The sequence below is a fragment of the Mastomys coucha genome, unplaced genomic scaffold, assembly GCF_008632895.1.
Source record: "Mastomys coucha isolate ucsf_1 unplaced genomic scaffold, UCSF_Mcou_1 pScaffold23, whole genome shotgun sequence".
NCBI lineage: Eukaryota > Metazoa > Chordata > Mammalia > Rodentia > Muridae > Mastomys > Mastomys coucha.
The window spans coordinates 31313413-31328615 of NW_022196906.1; the positions used below are offsets into that span (position 1 = coordinate 31313413).

Consider the following 15203-nt stretch of genomic DNA (forward strand, 5'->3'; position numbering starts at 1 on the left):
AGCCAGAAGATCCTGGGCAGATGTCATACAGACCCTAAGAGAACACAAATGCCAGCCCAGTCTACTATTCCCAGCAAAACTCTCAATTTCCATAGATGGAGAAACCAAGATATTCCATGAAACCAAATTTACACAATATCTTTCCACAAATCCTGCCCTACAAAGGATAATAGATGGAAAACACCAACATAAGGAGCAAAACTACACCCTAAAAGAAGCAAGACAGTAATCTTTCAACAAACTCATACAAACATAATTCCACCTCTAACAATAAAAATAACAGGAAGTAACAATTACTTTTTCTTAATATCTCTTAATATGAAAACTAATATTACTAACTTATCCTAATGGATTCAAATTCAAAAGTATGAGGAATTGGAAATTTGTTGGCTATCATCCGGTGGTCTCCAATTAATTTGGCAATTGGAGAAATAGGTCCAATATTGTACAATCCATATACACTTTCTGCTTGTTTTTTCCCAACAAGTGTCTTGCTGGGTACCACATAATGGTCTTGAAACCATGTTTCTCCTATCTCAGGCTCTCTATTAATAGGATTGTTTATTTGATGTTTTTACACAATACTATGGTTTTCAGAACAGCTTACATATTTCAAAAGTATTTACACTGCCAAAAGAAATGTAAACAATTAACTTGGGAGGTAGCTTGTAAGAGAACAACAAAGAGTGAGACTGAATGCTTTGCTAGATGTTTGTAACTCTTGTATCAATTTTGAAGAAGAGGACTTTATAAGTTACTCTTTCTCTGAGATGAATGCTTTTCAAAATCAGCACAGCCAATCAATCAGATTGTTACCCTCACCTAATGTCTGTGCCACCCTCCAAGCAGAACCATTGTTCACTGAAACAGTTGGTAAATGACTTCAGGGATACACCATCTTAATACACACACCATTTCTTAAATGGATGTAACCTGTTCTCATGGGCTGAGAATGAAGACAGTCACTCCAGTCAAATAGCTTTGACCATAGCAGGAAGTCTGTATCCAAAAATCGTGCCTACAATTCATTCCTTGGCGCAGCAGAACTGTCAACTCTCAGCTTAGCTACGATGGAGGTAAAATCTTTGGTGATGTAAGAGTCATTGAAATATAGTATAGTATTCATAGTATTGGAATTACAATGAATTCCAATATCTAAAAATTGTTCTTATTTTGGGCTTGTACCACAGTAAGAGCCAAGATTTTAAACTCTACTAAAAACAAAATAAACAAACAAACAAAAAGATTTTATTTATGTCCATTTAAAAAAAACTAGCAGTGATGTATTATTTTAAAATATACAGCTAATATGTTTAGAGTTATTAAAAATTTATATTGAGAAAAAATGTATGTATTTTCAGTATTGCTATAGACAAGCATCTACATAAGACTGTTCAATTGGTTGTTTTATCTCAAACAACTTTTATACTACTTATTTTTATTGTTATAATATTTTATGAATTTTAAAGAATATGACAAAATTTTTTTAAAAAGGCATTGCAGGTATTGAAGGGGGGGTCTCTGGGAGGAATTGGGGTACAAAAGGGAAAGAAGAATGTAATGTAATTCTATTTACTTAAAATGTTTTTAAATGTTAACAAATTCAGATAAACTGAAATTATGTATCTTTTCTCATCATAATGCAATAAAACTTAAATCAATTAAAAAAAAAAGAATAACAAACTGTCGGCTTGGGTGAGAATTTGGCCAACTGCAACCCTATGTGCTGTTCTCACTGCACATCTCCTTCCTTCACCTCTAAATGATCTCTAGCCAAAAACTGTCCTGGAACCTGTGTTGAAAGATACAATTGGATACTTATGGGACATGCCTCTTTCCAACTTCCAGCTGCCAAAACAGATGATGGCTGCCAGAAATCTTTATCCTAATAAAGAATTATTTTTATACATAAATCTCCCAGGTAGGTGAAATATATTGCTGACATGATTTTAACGTTTTGAGTCACATGTGTCCTGCTCTACTTTACCTGGTTTTGGAGTTGAAGATCCTGCTCCTGATAATTATGTAGATAATTCTGGGCTTTGGAAAGAACATCATAATCCTGACATTTAGGAAGAACATGTGGATCTCTTCGGTCCTGATATATAGGTAAAATATACTGATGTCTGGGCAAGGGAAACTGTTCTTTAGGTGGGAGATCCTGCTTCTGACATTTGAGTGGATGATCTTGTTCTTTGGGTAAAGCAAGTTGGTTTCTAGGTAGAAATTCCTGGTCTACTGGTAAAATATGCTGGTCCTGGTATTTAGGTAAAACATTCCAGTAATTAAGGAGAATACAGTGATCTTTGGGTAAAGAATCCTGGTATTGACAATTGGGTGGACAATCTTGGTCTCTGGATAGAAAGGCCTGGTGTGAGGGTAGAGAATCCTGGGCTTCCAACTCAATATTCCCATGTAGCTCAACCACCTGGACTTCAGGAATGTCCTGAGTCTCTGTCTTCACAGCCTGGCCTTCTGGCTCTGTAGTCTGAAACTCCATTCCACTTGCCTGAATGTCTGGCTCAACACCCAGAGCTTTAGGTTCAATTCCTGAAGCTTTAGGTTCAACATTCTGGACATCTATCACATCATCCTGAGATTCTGGAAGGCCGCTTTGAACTTCTACAAAATAATCCTGGGCTTCTGGAAGAACAGCCTGAAGGCTATCAGGATGTAATTGCTTTCCTTCATCTTCTTTTATCACAACAGATAAGGGATTTTTGAATTTTACTTTCTAAAAGGAAATATAAGTAAAAACAGAGACTGTTAGATGGTAACAAAAATCCAAATTTTTTTCTATGAGTCCTAAAATAATATTAAATGATATCATAATCAAACAAAACTTGAATAAAAGATGAAATATTAGTATTTGTTCAACTTTAAAATAGCCTGAGTCAATATAAATCCTTTTAGTCAAACTTTTTAAAAACCACCTTTTGGAATTACTGGTGACTGACCTGGGGCGTCATGCATAATAGACAAATACTCTACAACTGGGCTACTTACTCAATCCTCTTTTTATTTTGGGATAAGTTCTCACAAAATTGTTTAGGCTGGCCTTGAACTCACTCTGTATCCAAGACTGACTTGGAACTTGTAATCCTTCTGCTTCAGTCTCCCAAGTAGCTAAGACTATAGATTGGAGCTCTTAGAGCCTTAGTTTATTTTATTGCCTTACCTGAATCTTGCTGAGAACCTTTTCTTTGTCTTCAGAAAGGAGATCCTTCTGGCAGCTCACAAACAAGTTATGTCTCTCCTCATTTACCGCAACAAATGAAATTTTCCCACAGCCATGGCCCTAAAGAAAAAGCAAACAATTAAAAAAAACCCACCAAATGTATTTATTTTTTATAGTTATTATATAAATATACTTATATATTTATATATTTATTATATAAATATAATATATTTATATATTTTTATATTTATTAAATAAATATATTTATTATAAGTAGAAACCATATATTTGCAACAAAACTTTAAGAACAATGAGTCTTTAGATACTGCAAAAAAGTCTAACAGAAGAATGTATTCAAATAGCATTAAATGTTTATAAAGTACAAGAGTGTATACTTTAAACTATAAAACTTAAAAGAAATTAAAGATCTAAATACATGAAAAGATATCCCACATTCATAGTGGGAGACAATATTGTTCTTTGGCAATATTACAGAATTTGGTGGACAATCTGAAGTCCCAGAACTTGAAGGTAACAACATGAAGAGACCAGCCTGGGAAATATCCTCAAACCTTATTGAATCACACACACACACACACACACACTCTCACTCTACAACCATGGCCACATTTCCAACATTGCAGATTATAGGTTGATCTATAGACTCAAGAATCCCTATCAAAATGCCAGCTGGCTTACAGAAAAAAGACAGAAAATGCTAACAGAATTAACAAGCAAATCACACAGACACATAGATATTAGAAAGATGAGGGGTAAGAAACAAAGCCACTGACATCTGACAAGGGTGCCAGGAAAATTCAATGGGAAAAGAACAACTCTAACAAATGGCATTAAGACAACTGGGTATCAAGTGAAAAAAGAATGAAATGAACAACATCTTCAATTCTTTCATGAAAATCAACTCAAGATGAATACAGACCTCAAAGTAAGAGCCAAGTCTAATGTACTTAGAAGACCTAGGAGTAAAACTTGATGATGGGTAATCAGTGGGTAGGAGCTACAACACACAAAGTTTAAACAAAAGACAACAATAAGTTAGAGCACTCCAAAACTAAAATTTGCAGCCTCTAAATGATGCTACTAATAGAGTGAAATGATAGTATACAGAATGGGAGAAGGTCACATGTCTACTTTCTAACATACTAATATTCATAACACAGAAGGAACATATAAGCCTTTACAATAAAAAAAATGATCTAATTACAATTTTTCAATAGACATTTCTTCACAAGAAATACAAATGGGCAATAAGTATCTATATCTACATTTCCCTACCTGATTTTCCATAAAGTTCTGGTAATACATTGTAATTAAAGTGCCTACATGGACCTCATGGTGGGGAGATTCCTCTCCTGTTTATTTATTTATCTATCTTGATATATGCTGGTTTTCTGAAACGGGCTTTCTGGGAAGGTAAACAAGCCAACCTATATATAAATGGTCTAGAGAAAGCAATGTCCTCATGATACTCAATCTTTAAGAATGATCTAAAACAAACAGTCACTTAGAATAAAGGAAAAATTATTTGTACTAAAAAAAATAAATCATACATCAACATGTAGAATAAAATATACTGGAAGAATATATAAACTTTAGAAAAGGCAACCTGCTTTTTATAGCCACTAACAATTACAGAAGACCATAATTTCAGTCTTGGCACTCTGACAGGGGCCGAGAAAGAACATGCTGTACTTGTATCTCAAATTTTGAATGACAGTAACAAATAGATGCCACTAAAGTCTAATGAAAGAATGACTGCAGAACTTAATTGGGTTACAATATAGTTCTTTTTGATTGGTAGTTTCTGTTTCACACATATGGGGAGGCAGAACACAGGTCATATATAAATGAAAGTATAAGTGTAAGAAAAAGTTTCACTAATTTCATAGATGATTCCCAGTTATATGGAGTGGATATATTTCTGTTCTTTAGTCTGGAAAAGAACATGGCATTCTCTGGAAACAAGTGGCAAGCCTGAACTTATTCTCTTAATAATAATAAATTACACTCATATGGCACCTCTGACGTATTAAACTGGTTTGTACAAGGATGTTATCTCAGGATTAATTCTCTCCTCTACAGGATTAATTATGTGAACAGTATTTTCTCTGGAAAAATACCAGTGGAAATGTCTGATTATATTCCAAACAACGTAAAATATCAGTCTCTAGGAACTAACAACACCTTTTTCCTGGCATATTAGAAGGTGTCCAATCCTTTTTCAAATGGTACCTTCCAGTGATTCTAACAGTCCGAATCCATGGCAGGATTAAGAAGAAACAGGGCACAAAATAAAAGGTATTTCAAAAGTCACAACAGGATACTAGGAAAAAACTACCATATGAATATATCTAGGGTGGGATACCATATGTGAACATATAGATGCCCATTTGGTTTTTAAATTTAATTTTTAAATTTTTAATTAATACTGAAGAGGAAGATATTCATAGTTTAGTACCCAGCCAATTACAAAGTTAGAGACAGATGTCTTTGAAGGCCATGTTGCAACACTTAAAAGAAAAACCCACCTATGTGACGGGGGTCCCATAAAATTATCATCTAAAGAATGATGTTGTAACCTTTAGTTTGTATGTGAATGCACTATGAGTTGACACTGTAAGGAAATCGACTAGCAACACATTTCTTTGAATGTATTGCTGTAGTTAAGCAATACACAATGTGTATGGTCCATGCCATATGCCAAGTAGGCACTGAAACTGGGAAAGAACTGAGAAACAGTTTATGGCGTAAATACACTAAAAAGCCTAAGTATCTACTTTATTACATACTGCCACCAAAATTTCAAAGTTAATGAGCAAACACACGAAAACACACAAATTGAGCATCCATCTAGTAAAATCTGAAATAAGTAGGACATCCAAACAATATTATTTTACAAGTATAAGCCTAAATATACTTTTAAGTCTGGATCTACACTTAGTTTCTAATTTTTCATTCTAAACTTAAGTTTAGAATTAAATTCCTTTATTGAAAACAGTACTCACACCAGGCAGTGACAGTGAACACCTTTAATCCCAGCACTTGGGAGGCAGAGGTAGGGGGATCTTTGTGAGCCCAACCTAGTCTACAAAGTTAGTTCCAAGACACCCAAGGTTATATAGAGAAACCCTGTCTTGAAAAACAAACAAAAATAGAATTTACTATTTTCTTATTAGAAAGTAAAACATATACATTATAAAATAAAAAGACAGAGGGAAATAAAAATCATCTATAATATTATATAAAAATATGAGGCTCTGAATTTGATTCTCAGCAATTTCAAGGGAGGAAAGGAAGACTAGTACTAAGTTCCTGTACCATTTCTATCCAAGTGTTTGTCTGTACACATAGCATTCTCTCCCTGTCTCATTTTTCTTTATCACACACAACTTCTCATTTCAGATTCTGGTTATTTACTTATTTATTATATACTTCCATACTAGTACAAATGTCCCCTGACAGATCTCTGTCTTTATTTTCACCAACAGAATGTCAACATTTGTTAAATACACACATATATTTTTTTAAATTAACACTACAGAATTATAATTGTATATCATAATTTTTTTAAGTTAAAGGTTTTTCCTAATTTTCACATACTATTCAGATATATAATTTTTTAAAAGAATGGCTATATTTAGATATGTCTTAATTTATTCAAGCATTCCCTATTAAGGAATATTAAAGATTACTTCCAATTATTTAGCATTTCTAAATTATGTTGATATAAAAAGAAACTGCTAACTATATTTTCACATTTTTTTAAGCAGCATATTGGAAATTAATATACCTCTTGTGTTGGAGAGCTTTTCCTTCCACCATTTGGAAACACTAATGTCTTTTTTTCACTCACAGTTTTAAAGGATGCCAGCTGGTAACGTGCCTGTTTCATAGTTTGACTAAGCTGCCAGAGAAAGGTAGAAAAAAGAAAACAAAAACAGGTTAAAGTCTTAATACCAGATACACTCCTGTTCCAACAGGAAATCAGGTCTCTATTATTAAAAGATGCCAGACTTAGGACAAGAGGATTACCTGCAAAGGAGACTTTAATCTGACACTGCTTTATATATTGCTGCCAATATTCTAAGATAAAACTTGGTAATTTTGTGACTTGATTTAACATTTATTAATCAAATCTATTTTAAATGATACATATCTTTTATACATAAAATGTCAAATATCTAAATATACTTAGAAATTATTGAGCAAGTACATTCCTTACCTTTATTCATCTAGCATTGTTTTTATTACTCTTTCTTACAAGACTCCATACCTAGTTTCCCAAAAATTCTAAATTCCTTATTTACATGAATCTTTTCTCTACCTACCTCACTTTAAACTAACACTAGCCTTTTTTCAGATTTTTTTTTCATCCAGGAAGCCTTCCAAAATATCCTAAATATCATTTCTTCTGTTGCTGTGATAAAAATACCCTAACAAAGGCAACTCAGGGAATGAGGTGGGGGTGAGAATAGTGGTTTATTTCATCTTACAACTCCAGGCTATAGTCCATCATTGTAGGGAAACCAAGACAGGAAATTCAAAGAGCTAGTCACATTATAGCAAGTTAGGAACAGAAAGAAATGAATGCATAAATGCTCACTTGATTCCTTGCTTGTAATCAATTTGATTTCTCCTTTCTTGTTATAATTCAGAACCCCTTGCCTAGGTAATGGTACTACCCTCAGTGGGCTGGGTCTTTCCACATCAATGATCTTAATTCAAACACCTTCCACAGACATGTGCACAGGCCAACCCAATGCAGATATTCCCTCACTGAAACTCTCTCCCTAGGTGATTCTAGATTGTGTCAAGTTGATGATGAAGGCTAACCATCAAATTAAGTTAATGTAGAATGCACATGTATAAAAGTATAAAAGAAATTGGTATAAAAAGAACCAATTGGTATAAAAACAAATTGGTATAAAAGAACCAATTTGTTTCAACCATTCTACGAAATAACTGACATGTGACCATCACATAATTTTATATTTACTCTTTGTTCTAATGATTTTAGTACATGATTATTTTCTTTTACAATAAGAGCACAACCTATTTTATCTCTCTCAAATCTTCAAAGAATGTTCACTTAGAAGAAAAAGAAACTTATGTATCTTTTTATTTTCGGATAAGTAAGGCATTGGGTAAAGGACATTTCCACACTAGTTAAAGGAACTATACTGCAAGGCTAGAATACTTCTAGCCCACTCCTTAAAAAAAAGATGCTAATGGTATCAAGTCTTCCTTGAAGAAAACTGGACTTACCAATATAGTAATCAATACTACCTAATTTTTACTAATAACAAGCTAATGATAAAAACAAAAAGCCCTCTTACTACTAGACGTACGTTCCACAGCTTGTCTTCTCTCCTTAGTCCTTGCTTCTACAGAGCTTCACTTCTAGCCAGATAAAACAGTTTGAAACATTACTCTTTATTCTACCAAAAAGAACACTTCTGGATCAAGTGCAGAGTAGCTACAGAAATCAAGACAGTCATTCACAATGCAAACACACATTCTGTGCAGTTGGAGTTAAGCAACATAGTTGTAGTATGTTGTAAAGCATCTAAAAACAGGTGTTTAGAATCTTCATTTTTCATCAATTACTAATTTCTTTTAGAGTCTGAGTCATAAGCAGGTTTTCCAACTGGTCCAACAGCCAGAAAAAGCACCGTGTTCTGTTTCCCTTTCATTACTCTAACACTTAGCCAAACTTCAACCTTGTGAAAGCCTTTTCAATGACACTTAACAATCTGAATACTGGCTATCCAAAAATAACACATCCCAATCCCTGGAACTCTAAATGACACTTTTTTTTTTCTCTTTTTCCCCCTTTCCTTTCTCCCTCTTGCTCCAGCCATGGCTTGCTCAGGCCCATGGGTTCTTTACAGATGGCTGTAAGCCGCCATGTGGCTGCTGAGATTTGAACTCATGACCTCCGGAAGAGCAGTTGGTGCTCTTAACTGCTGAATCATCTCACCAGTCCCCTAAATGACACTTTATAAGGCAAAAAGAGCCCTTGCAGATATGGTTAAGAATACTGATATATGGAAACAATCCCATATTATCCACATGAGCACTAACTGCCATCACAAGTGTGATGCAGCAGAGGGAGATTTAGCAAGGAGGAGATAATGTGAAGATGCAGACAAAGGCTGATAGACTGTAGCTACAAGAAAAGGCAGTAGATAAACACCAAAAGCTGGAAAAGTTAAGGAACATATTTTCTCCTAAAATTTGTAGGTGTGTGTCTCTGCAACTACCTCGATTAGGATCAAGTTTAGATATCTATCTTCTAGAACCATGAACCAATACATTTCTGATACTTGAAGTCATTTAAATTGGGTAATCTAGATGTACATAACACACACACACACACAAAACAAAAACAGAAAATAGCTATTATTAGTATAAAATTATTTAATAATTAAAAGAAATTAGTATAAAAACACTGGTATTGCAAGATGATGGTAATTACTATGTATGTGTACTTATACATATATATTTAAAAATATATTCAAAACACAAATTTTTTTTTTTTTTTTAATGAGTCAGGGTTTCTCTGTATAACCCCAGCTGTCCTGGAACTCACTCTGTAGACCAGGCTGGCCTTGAACAAAGAAATCTGCCTGCCTCTGCCTCCCAAGTGCTGGGATTAAAGGCGTGCGCCACCACCGCCCGGCCCAAAACACAAACTTTAAAAGTATCTTTTTCATACAAAACTAGACGTATAACTCATTCTTTCACCAGCTATTACTAATTAATAACAGACTAAATGAATCGCCAAGACTTAAACTTGTTTGATGGAGCTGATTGTAGTGGCTCATGCCTGCAATCCCAACACTTGGGAGACTCCAGCAACAGGATTGCTGCAATCTCAAGGCCAGCCTCTGCTATGTAGTAAATTTCAGGAAAGCCTGGAACAAACAAATAGGCTCCTGAAATGGCTCAGCTGCTCTAAGAACACATATTATTCTTCCAAAGGGTCTGACTTTAGTCCCAGCATCCATGTGGAGCAACTTACAACTGCCTTAACTTTAGCTTCAAAAGATCTGACCTCTTCTTCTGGCCTCCATGAGCCCCACTCCCCAACATACACATCAACATAAATTAAACAGTAATTTAAAAATATAAACAATTCCCTAGTGGAAATGAAAATTTCAAAACTGTACAGAAGACCTAAAAAATAAAAAAGAATGAATATAACTCCAGATAAAAAAGTAATTGCAGTTACCACCTAGTTCGGCTGTGCTGAATCTCTATCTAAGCAAGATTATAATATAGTAATATTATAAAGAGAGGGTATAGGATGGAAAGGTACATTTGAAATGGCAAGAGGGAAAGAAAAGAGAGCCAAAGCCTCACCTTTCCTAGTGGAACATCAATAACTCTTTACCATATGCTCATGTGTGTTGACAGTTCCCTCTGAGATTGAAATACTCGGTCCCCATCCTGCAGGGAAGTCTTTAAACAGGATGGTAAACAATTCAAAATAGCTGAACTGACCAGATTCACTAGCCCTCTCCCAAAGTAAGCGATAAAGTCTGAGCATCTACTTCTGACCAAAGCTGAGGTGCACAGAGCTGACCAGAGACTCAAACACGCTTACTAGTGAGTAGACCTGTGTGTTGAATCTCCCCAGCTAAAGTTTTCTTACAGAACAGCTTATTATTTAGAAACATGAATGTTGCTACCAAAATATAAAACTTAAAAAAAGAAAAACAAAAAACAAATAGTTGCTTCTGAGGAGGGTGAAATGGGCAGAGTATTTCTGTTTTTAAAATATAGATATGACATACACCTTATTCTTTTATTTGTGTACACAACTACACACACATACTATTTCATTTCAGACCTTAGGCATATCCTAGAGAACACAAGCCTAGGTTTTCTTCCATCCAATAGAAACATCAGTTTAACAAACGTTCACTCACACTCACTATTAAAAGACAGTATCCTCTTTGTGATAAAGGGCCATTTCTAGTGCCTTCTGAGGAAAACAGGTATTTCACAAGCTCTACTAAAGGTTGACAGCCTCCTCCCCAGCCTTACCTGCTTGAAACAGTGGCTAAATAGCTGCATATCAAGTAATACAGGTCTTGATACAGCGTCTTTTACATGTAACAACAACAGAAAAATCTATCATGCTTAAAAACAGTTTTACTCACTAGCAAAAAGACTTTTGCCTGATGAAATAAAAATTATAGTATATAAACAAATTTTGATTTAAATGTCAAAATCTAGACCAATATTATTATATTATAAAACAAATTTAAAACAGTAAATATACAGAGTAAAATGTAATAATATTTATTATATTCTTTCTTTAGCTTTTAATTTGATCATGTAATTCTGCCCATAGGAAAGACAAGAATTTATACATAACTGAATAAAACTAATAGTACTATGTAGGTCATAGATAGGAATTGATATTTAGAAAATGCTACTCTACTTTGTTGCTATGGAACTCTCTATCAATTTAAGATGTATCCAGGACACATTGGAATTGTATTCATCCATAAAAAGGAATGAAATGTCATTTGCATGTAACTAGAACTAGAGATCACGATGCTAAATGAAACAAGACTCAAACAAACACATTATCACATTTTCTCTTATATACAAAATCTATGTACACACAAAATCTGTGCATGCACATATGCATGTGAGCACCATACACATACACACAATATGAAAGAAAAGGAGATTAAGAAATAAGAAGAGGTCTAAAAAGGAGAGAAGAACAAGGGGATAATAAGGAAAAGAACAAAATACCACATTTTCACTTCTTTTTTTTTTTTTGGTTTTTCGAGACAGGGTTTCTCTATGTAGCCCTGGCTGTCCTGGAACTCACTCTGTAGACCAGGCTGGCCTCGAACTCAGAAATCTGCCTGCCTCTGCCTCCCAAGTGCTGGGATTAAAGGCATGCACCACCACTGCCTGGCATATTTTAACTTCTAAAGAATCTAGGTTTTAGAGAGAGAAAAAGTGGGGAGAGAGAAAAAGAGAGAGGCAGGCTAGCAAAAGGAAGAAGGATAGAGAACAGAAAACAGTAGAAGAGAGCAATTAAGAGCATGATATAACAATAGACATAAAAATCTCATAATGAAATTATTGTATATACTACTTTAAAAAATTATTTTAAAAAATCAAGATAGCAAAAATATTCAGTGAGAAACAGGAAACTATAACAAACCATGATAGTCTGAAAAGAAACAGTGCTAAACTTGCATGCTCTAAAGATAAATGTGTTATATGGTAAGAATGAAGTACAGTTAAATGAGACAACCAAGAGACGCCATAGCATCCAAGTCTGTAAGGTAAATATCTGTACTAACAGAAGAGGCTGTGGCCGCTTGGAACTCTTCCCACTCTGCAGCTCTGGTTCCTTGGTTTCTGTTCCTAATTACATTTGGCCATTCAATAAGTAGGGAATATCAAGTATTAGAAGGAGGTTGGGTAGTAAGACAAATAGAAAAACTAGCCAAAACACATTTTTTTTATTTTTCTAGAGTTAATTTATTATTATTGGGCTTTTTAGTGTGTGCATGTACGCCAATGCTTGAAGGACTGAGGACAACTTGTGGGAGTTGGTTCTCTCTTTCCACCATATGGGTACCAGATATCAAACTCAGGTCATCAGGCTTGGTATCAGGTACCTTTACCTGTTAAAACAAGTGTCCCTACCAAATCACAGTGGAAATACAGAGGCCAGAAGACAGTCTGCAGAAATTGGTTTTCTCCTTTCACTATGTAGGAGTGAAATTGAACTATCCTTGAGATTGAACTCAGATCAATAGGCTTGGCAGCGAGTGCCTTCCTACACTGAGCCACTGGCCCATAAAAATGTTGTTTATTTCATCTTTTTAAAATATGTTAGAATTATTTATTTCATATGCTTGAGTGTGGTTTTGCTTTTGTTTTGTTTTTTTTAAGATTTATTCATTTTAGTTTTATGTGCATGAGCATTGTACCTGCATGTAAGTCTGTTAGTCATGTGTGCTCAGTGCCTGCAGAGGGCAGAAGAGGGCATCAGATTTTCTGGAACTGGATTCACAGACAGGTGTGAGCTGCCATATGAATGGTGGGAACTAAACCTGAGTTCTCTGGATGAGCAGCCTTCACCTATGAACTTCCTTCCTTCCTCACTTCCTTCCTTCCTTTCTTTACTCCTTCCTTCCTTCCACTTAGAGGAAGTATAAATAAGTACATAAAATTCAAGCATATTACCCAGATTTTGCATTAACTCCTAGACAAACCTGCCTTCTCTATAGCTCTACATCCTGTGGCCTGAATGTCAAAGGTCTCACATTTGAATGTTTGATCCCCAGCTGGAAGAGGAACTTATGAAACCTTTAGAAGACAGAGCTCTGCTGGAGGAAGGAGGTCACTGTGGTGAGCTCTGAGGCTTTAGCACGGCTGCATTTCCTACAGACTCTGCTTTTTGAGCAAGATGCAATGTGAACAGCTAGCTTCCTGCTCCTGCCACCACACCTTCCTTGCCTGCTGCCTCGTGGACTACTGCCCTGACCTATAAGCCAAAATAAACCCTTCCTCCCTTAAGTTGCTTTTGTCAAGGTATTTAATCAAGGTAATAGCAAGACAATTAAGACAATAGCTGATGCTTATATTATCAAGTATATTCCAGATGCCAAATCATTTTATCCTTAAATATTTAAACATCAGATAAGCTTTAAAACCCAATGCTGGCCAGGCATGGTGGCACTCCCAAGGCAGAGGAGGCAGGCAGAGGCAGGCAGAGGCAGGCAGAGGTAGGCAGAGGTAGGCAGAGGCAGGCAGAGGCAGGTAGAGGCAGGTAGAGGCAGGCAGAGGCAGGCAGAGGCAGGCAGAGGTCTTTGACAGCCAGAGCTGTTACAAAGAGAAGCCTTGTCTTGGAAAAAAAAACAAAACTAAACTAAACCAAACCAAACCAAACCAAACCAAACCAAACCCAATCAATACCAGAGGCTGGAGAGACAACTCAGCAGTTAGGAGCACTGACTGCTCTTCTAGAGGACACTAGTTCAAGTCTGTGCACCCACAACAGTTCACGACCTTCCGTAACCCCAGTTCCAGGGGTTCTAATGCCTTCCTCTGGCCACTGCAGGCACTGTACACACGTAATGCACATACATATGCATACAGGTAAAATACCCAATCTTATTAAATAATAAAATAAAGTTAGGAAACAAAAACCTTAAAACCCCAACCCCAATATTCTATTTTTCAATAGCTTAAAGAAACAAAAACTGAAAAGTTGACTAACATTCAGAAACTAAATTGTTTTTGCCATTATTTAGTCAGTTCTAGATAAAGTAAAGGTGTTAATGCTTTAACAATTTTATTGTCTGGTTTCACAATGACATCTAGTGGATTAAAAGTGCAATAGAAATAGTAAGAATAAAAACAATTGGCTGTGTGGGCAAAGAGTTCACAGGACCAAATTAATAATAAGTCACCCAACATCCTTTAGTAAGCCATCTCTTTTCAAGAACAAAAAAAAGGGGGAGAAGAATGTATACAAACTTTTAAACTTTCATAATACTAAGGTTCTTTATAACCTGATTTCCTACCTCACCTCATTTCTGTTCTTTTCCTTCATAAAATACCAACTAGAGACTTTACCACTTATTCTAGACAATACAAAGCACATTACAGATCCTACACTTTTTACTGTTCTTATCTCAAAATGTCAAATTTATCAATTCAGTTCAGCATTCCAATTCAAAATAAACAGTTCAATTCTGCCTCTTTCAGGAATTCTCCCTGTACTCTTCCCTTATAATTTAAAATTTTGGAATTCCCAAGGCACAACCTTTGGGGTATAACAGACTGTAGTATATCTCTTTGGAAATATAAACTCATAGTGGGTCCTATTTCACATATTATTAATACCCCCTACAATGCTTAACACATATAATGTATTCACTTACATACTGACTAATGTGTTCAAGCCAGCAGAAACTCTATTACAATGAAATTTATAGTTATAATCAAGACAGTA

General features: G+C 35.2%; 1 protein-coding gene across 3 annotated transcripts in view; it reads right to left on the reverse strand.

The window, feature by feature from the left end:
* The window catches only part of Ccdc15 (coiled-coil domain containing 15), a 67673-nt gene that overhangs the window by 41347 nt on the left and 11123 nt on the right, over nucleotides 1-15203 (reverse strand). For all 3 annotated transcript variants that reach the window (XR_004111468.1, XM_031343941.1, XM_031343940.1), the window contains exons 5-7: nucleotides 6990-7103; nucleotides 3179-3298; nucleotides 1988-2734 (exon numbers count right to left, since the gene is read on the reverse strand). Coding sequence is in view for 2 of the 3 variants with exons in the window: in XM_031343941.1 (XP_031199801.1) it covers nucleotides 1988-2734; nucleotides 3179-3298; nucleotides 6990-7103 (981 nt within the window). In the remaining variant the exon portion in view is untranslated. The remainder of the gene's footprint in view (nucleotides 1-1987; nucleotides 2735-3178; nucleotides 3299-6989; nucleotides 7104-15203) is intronic.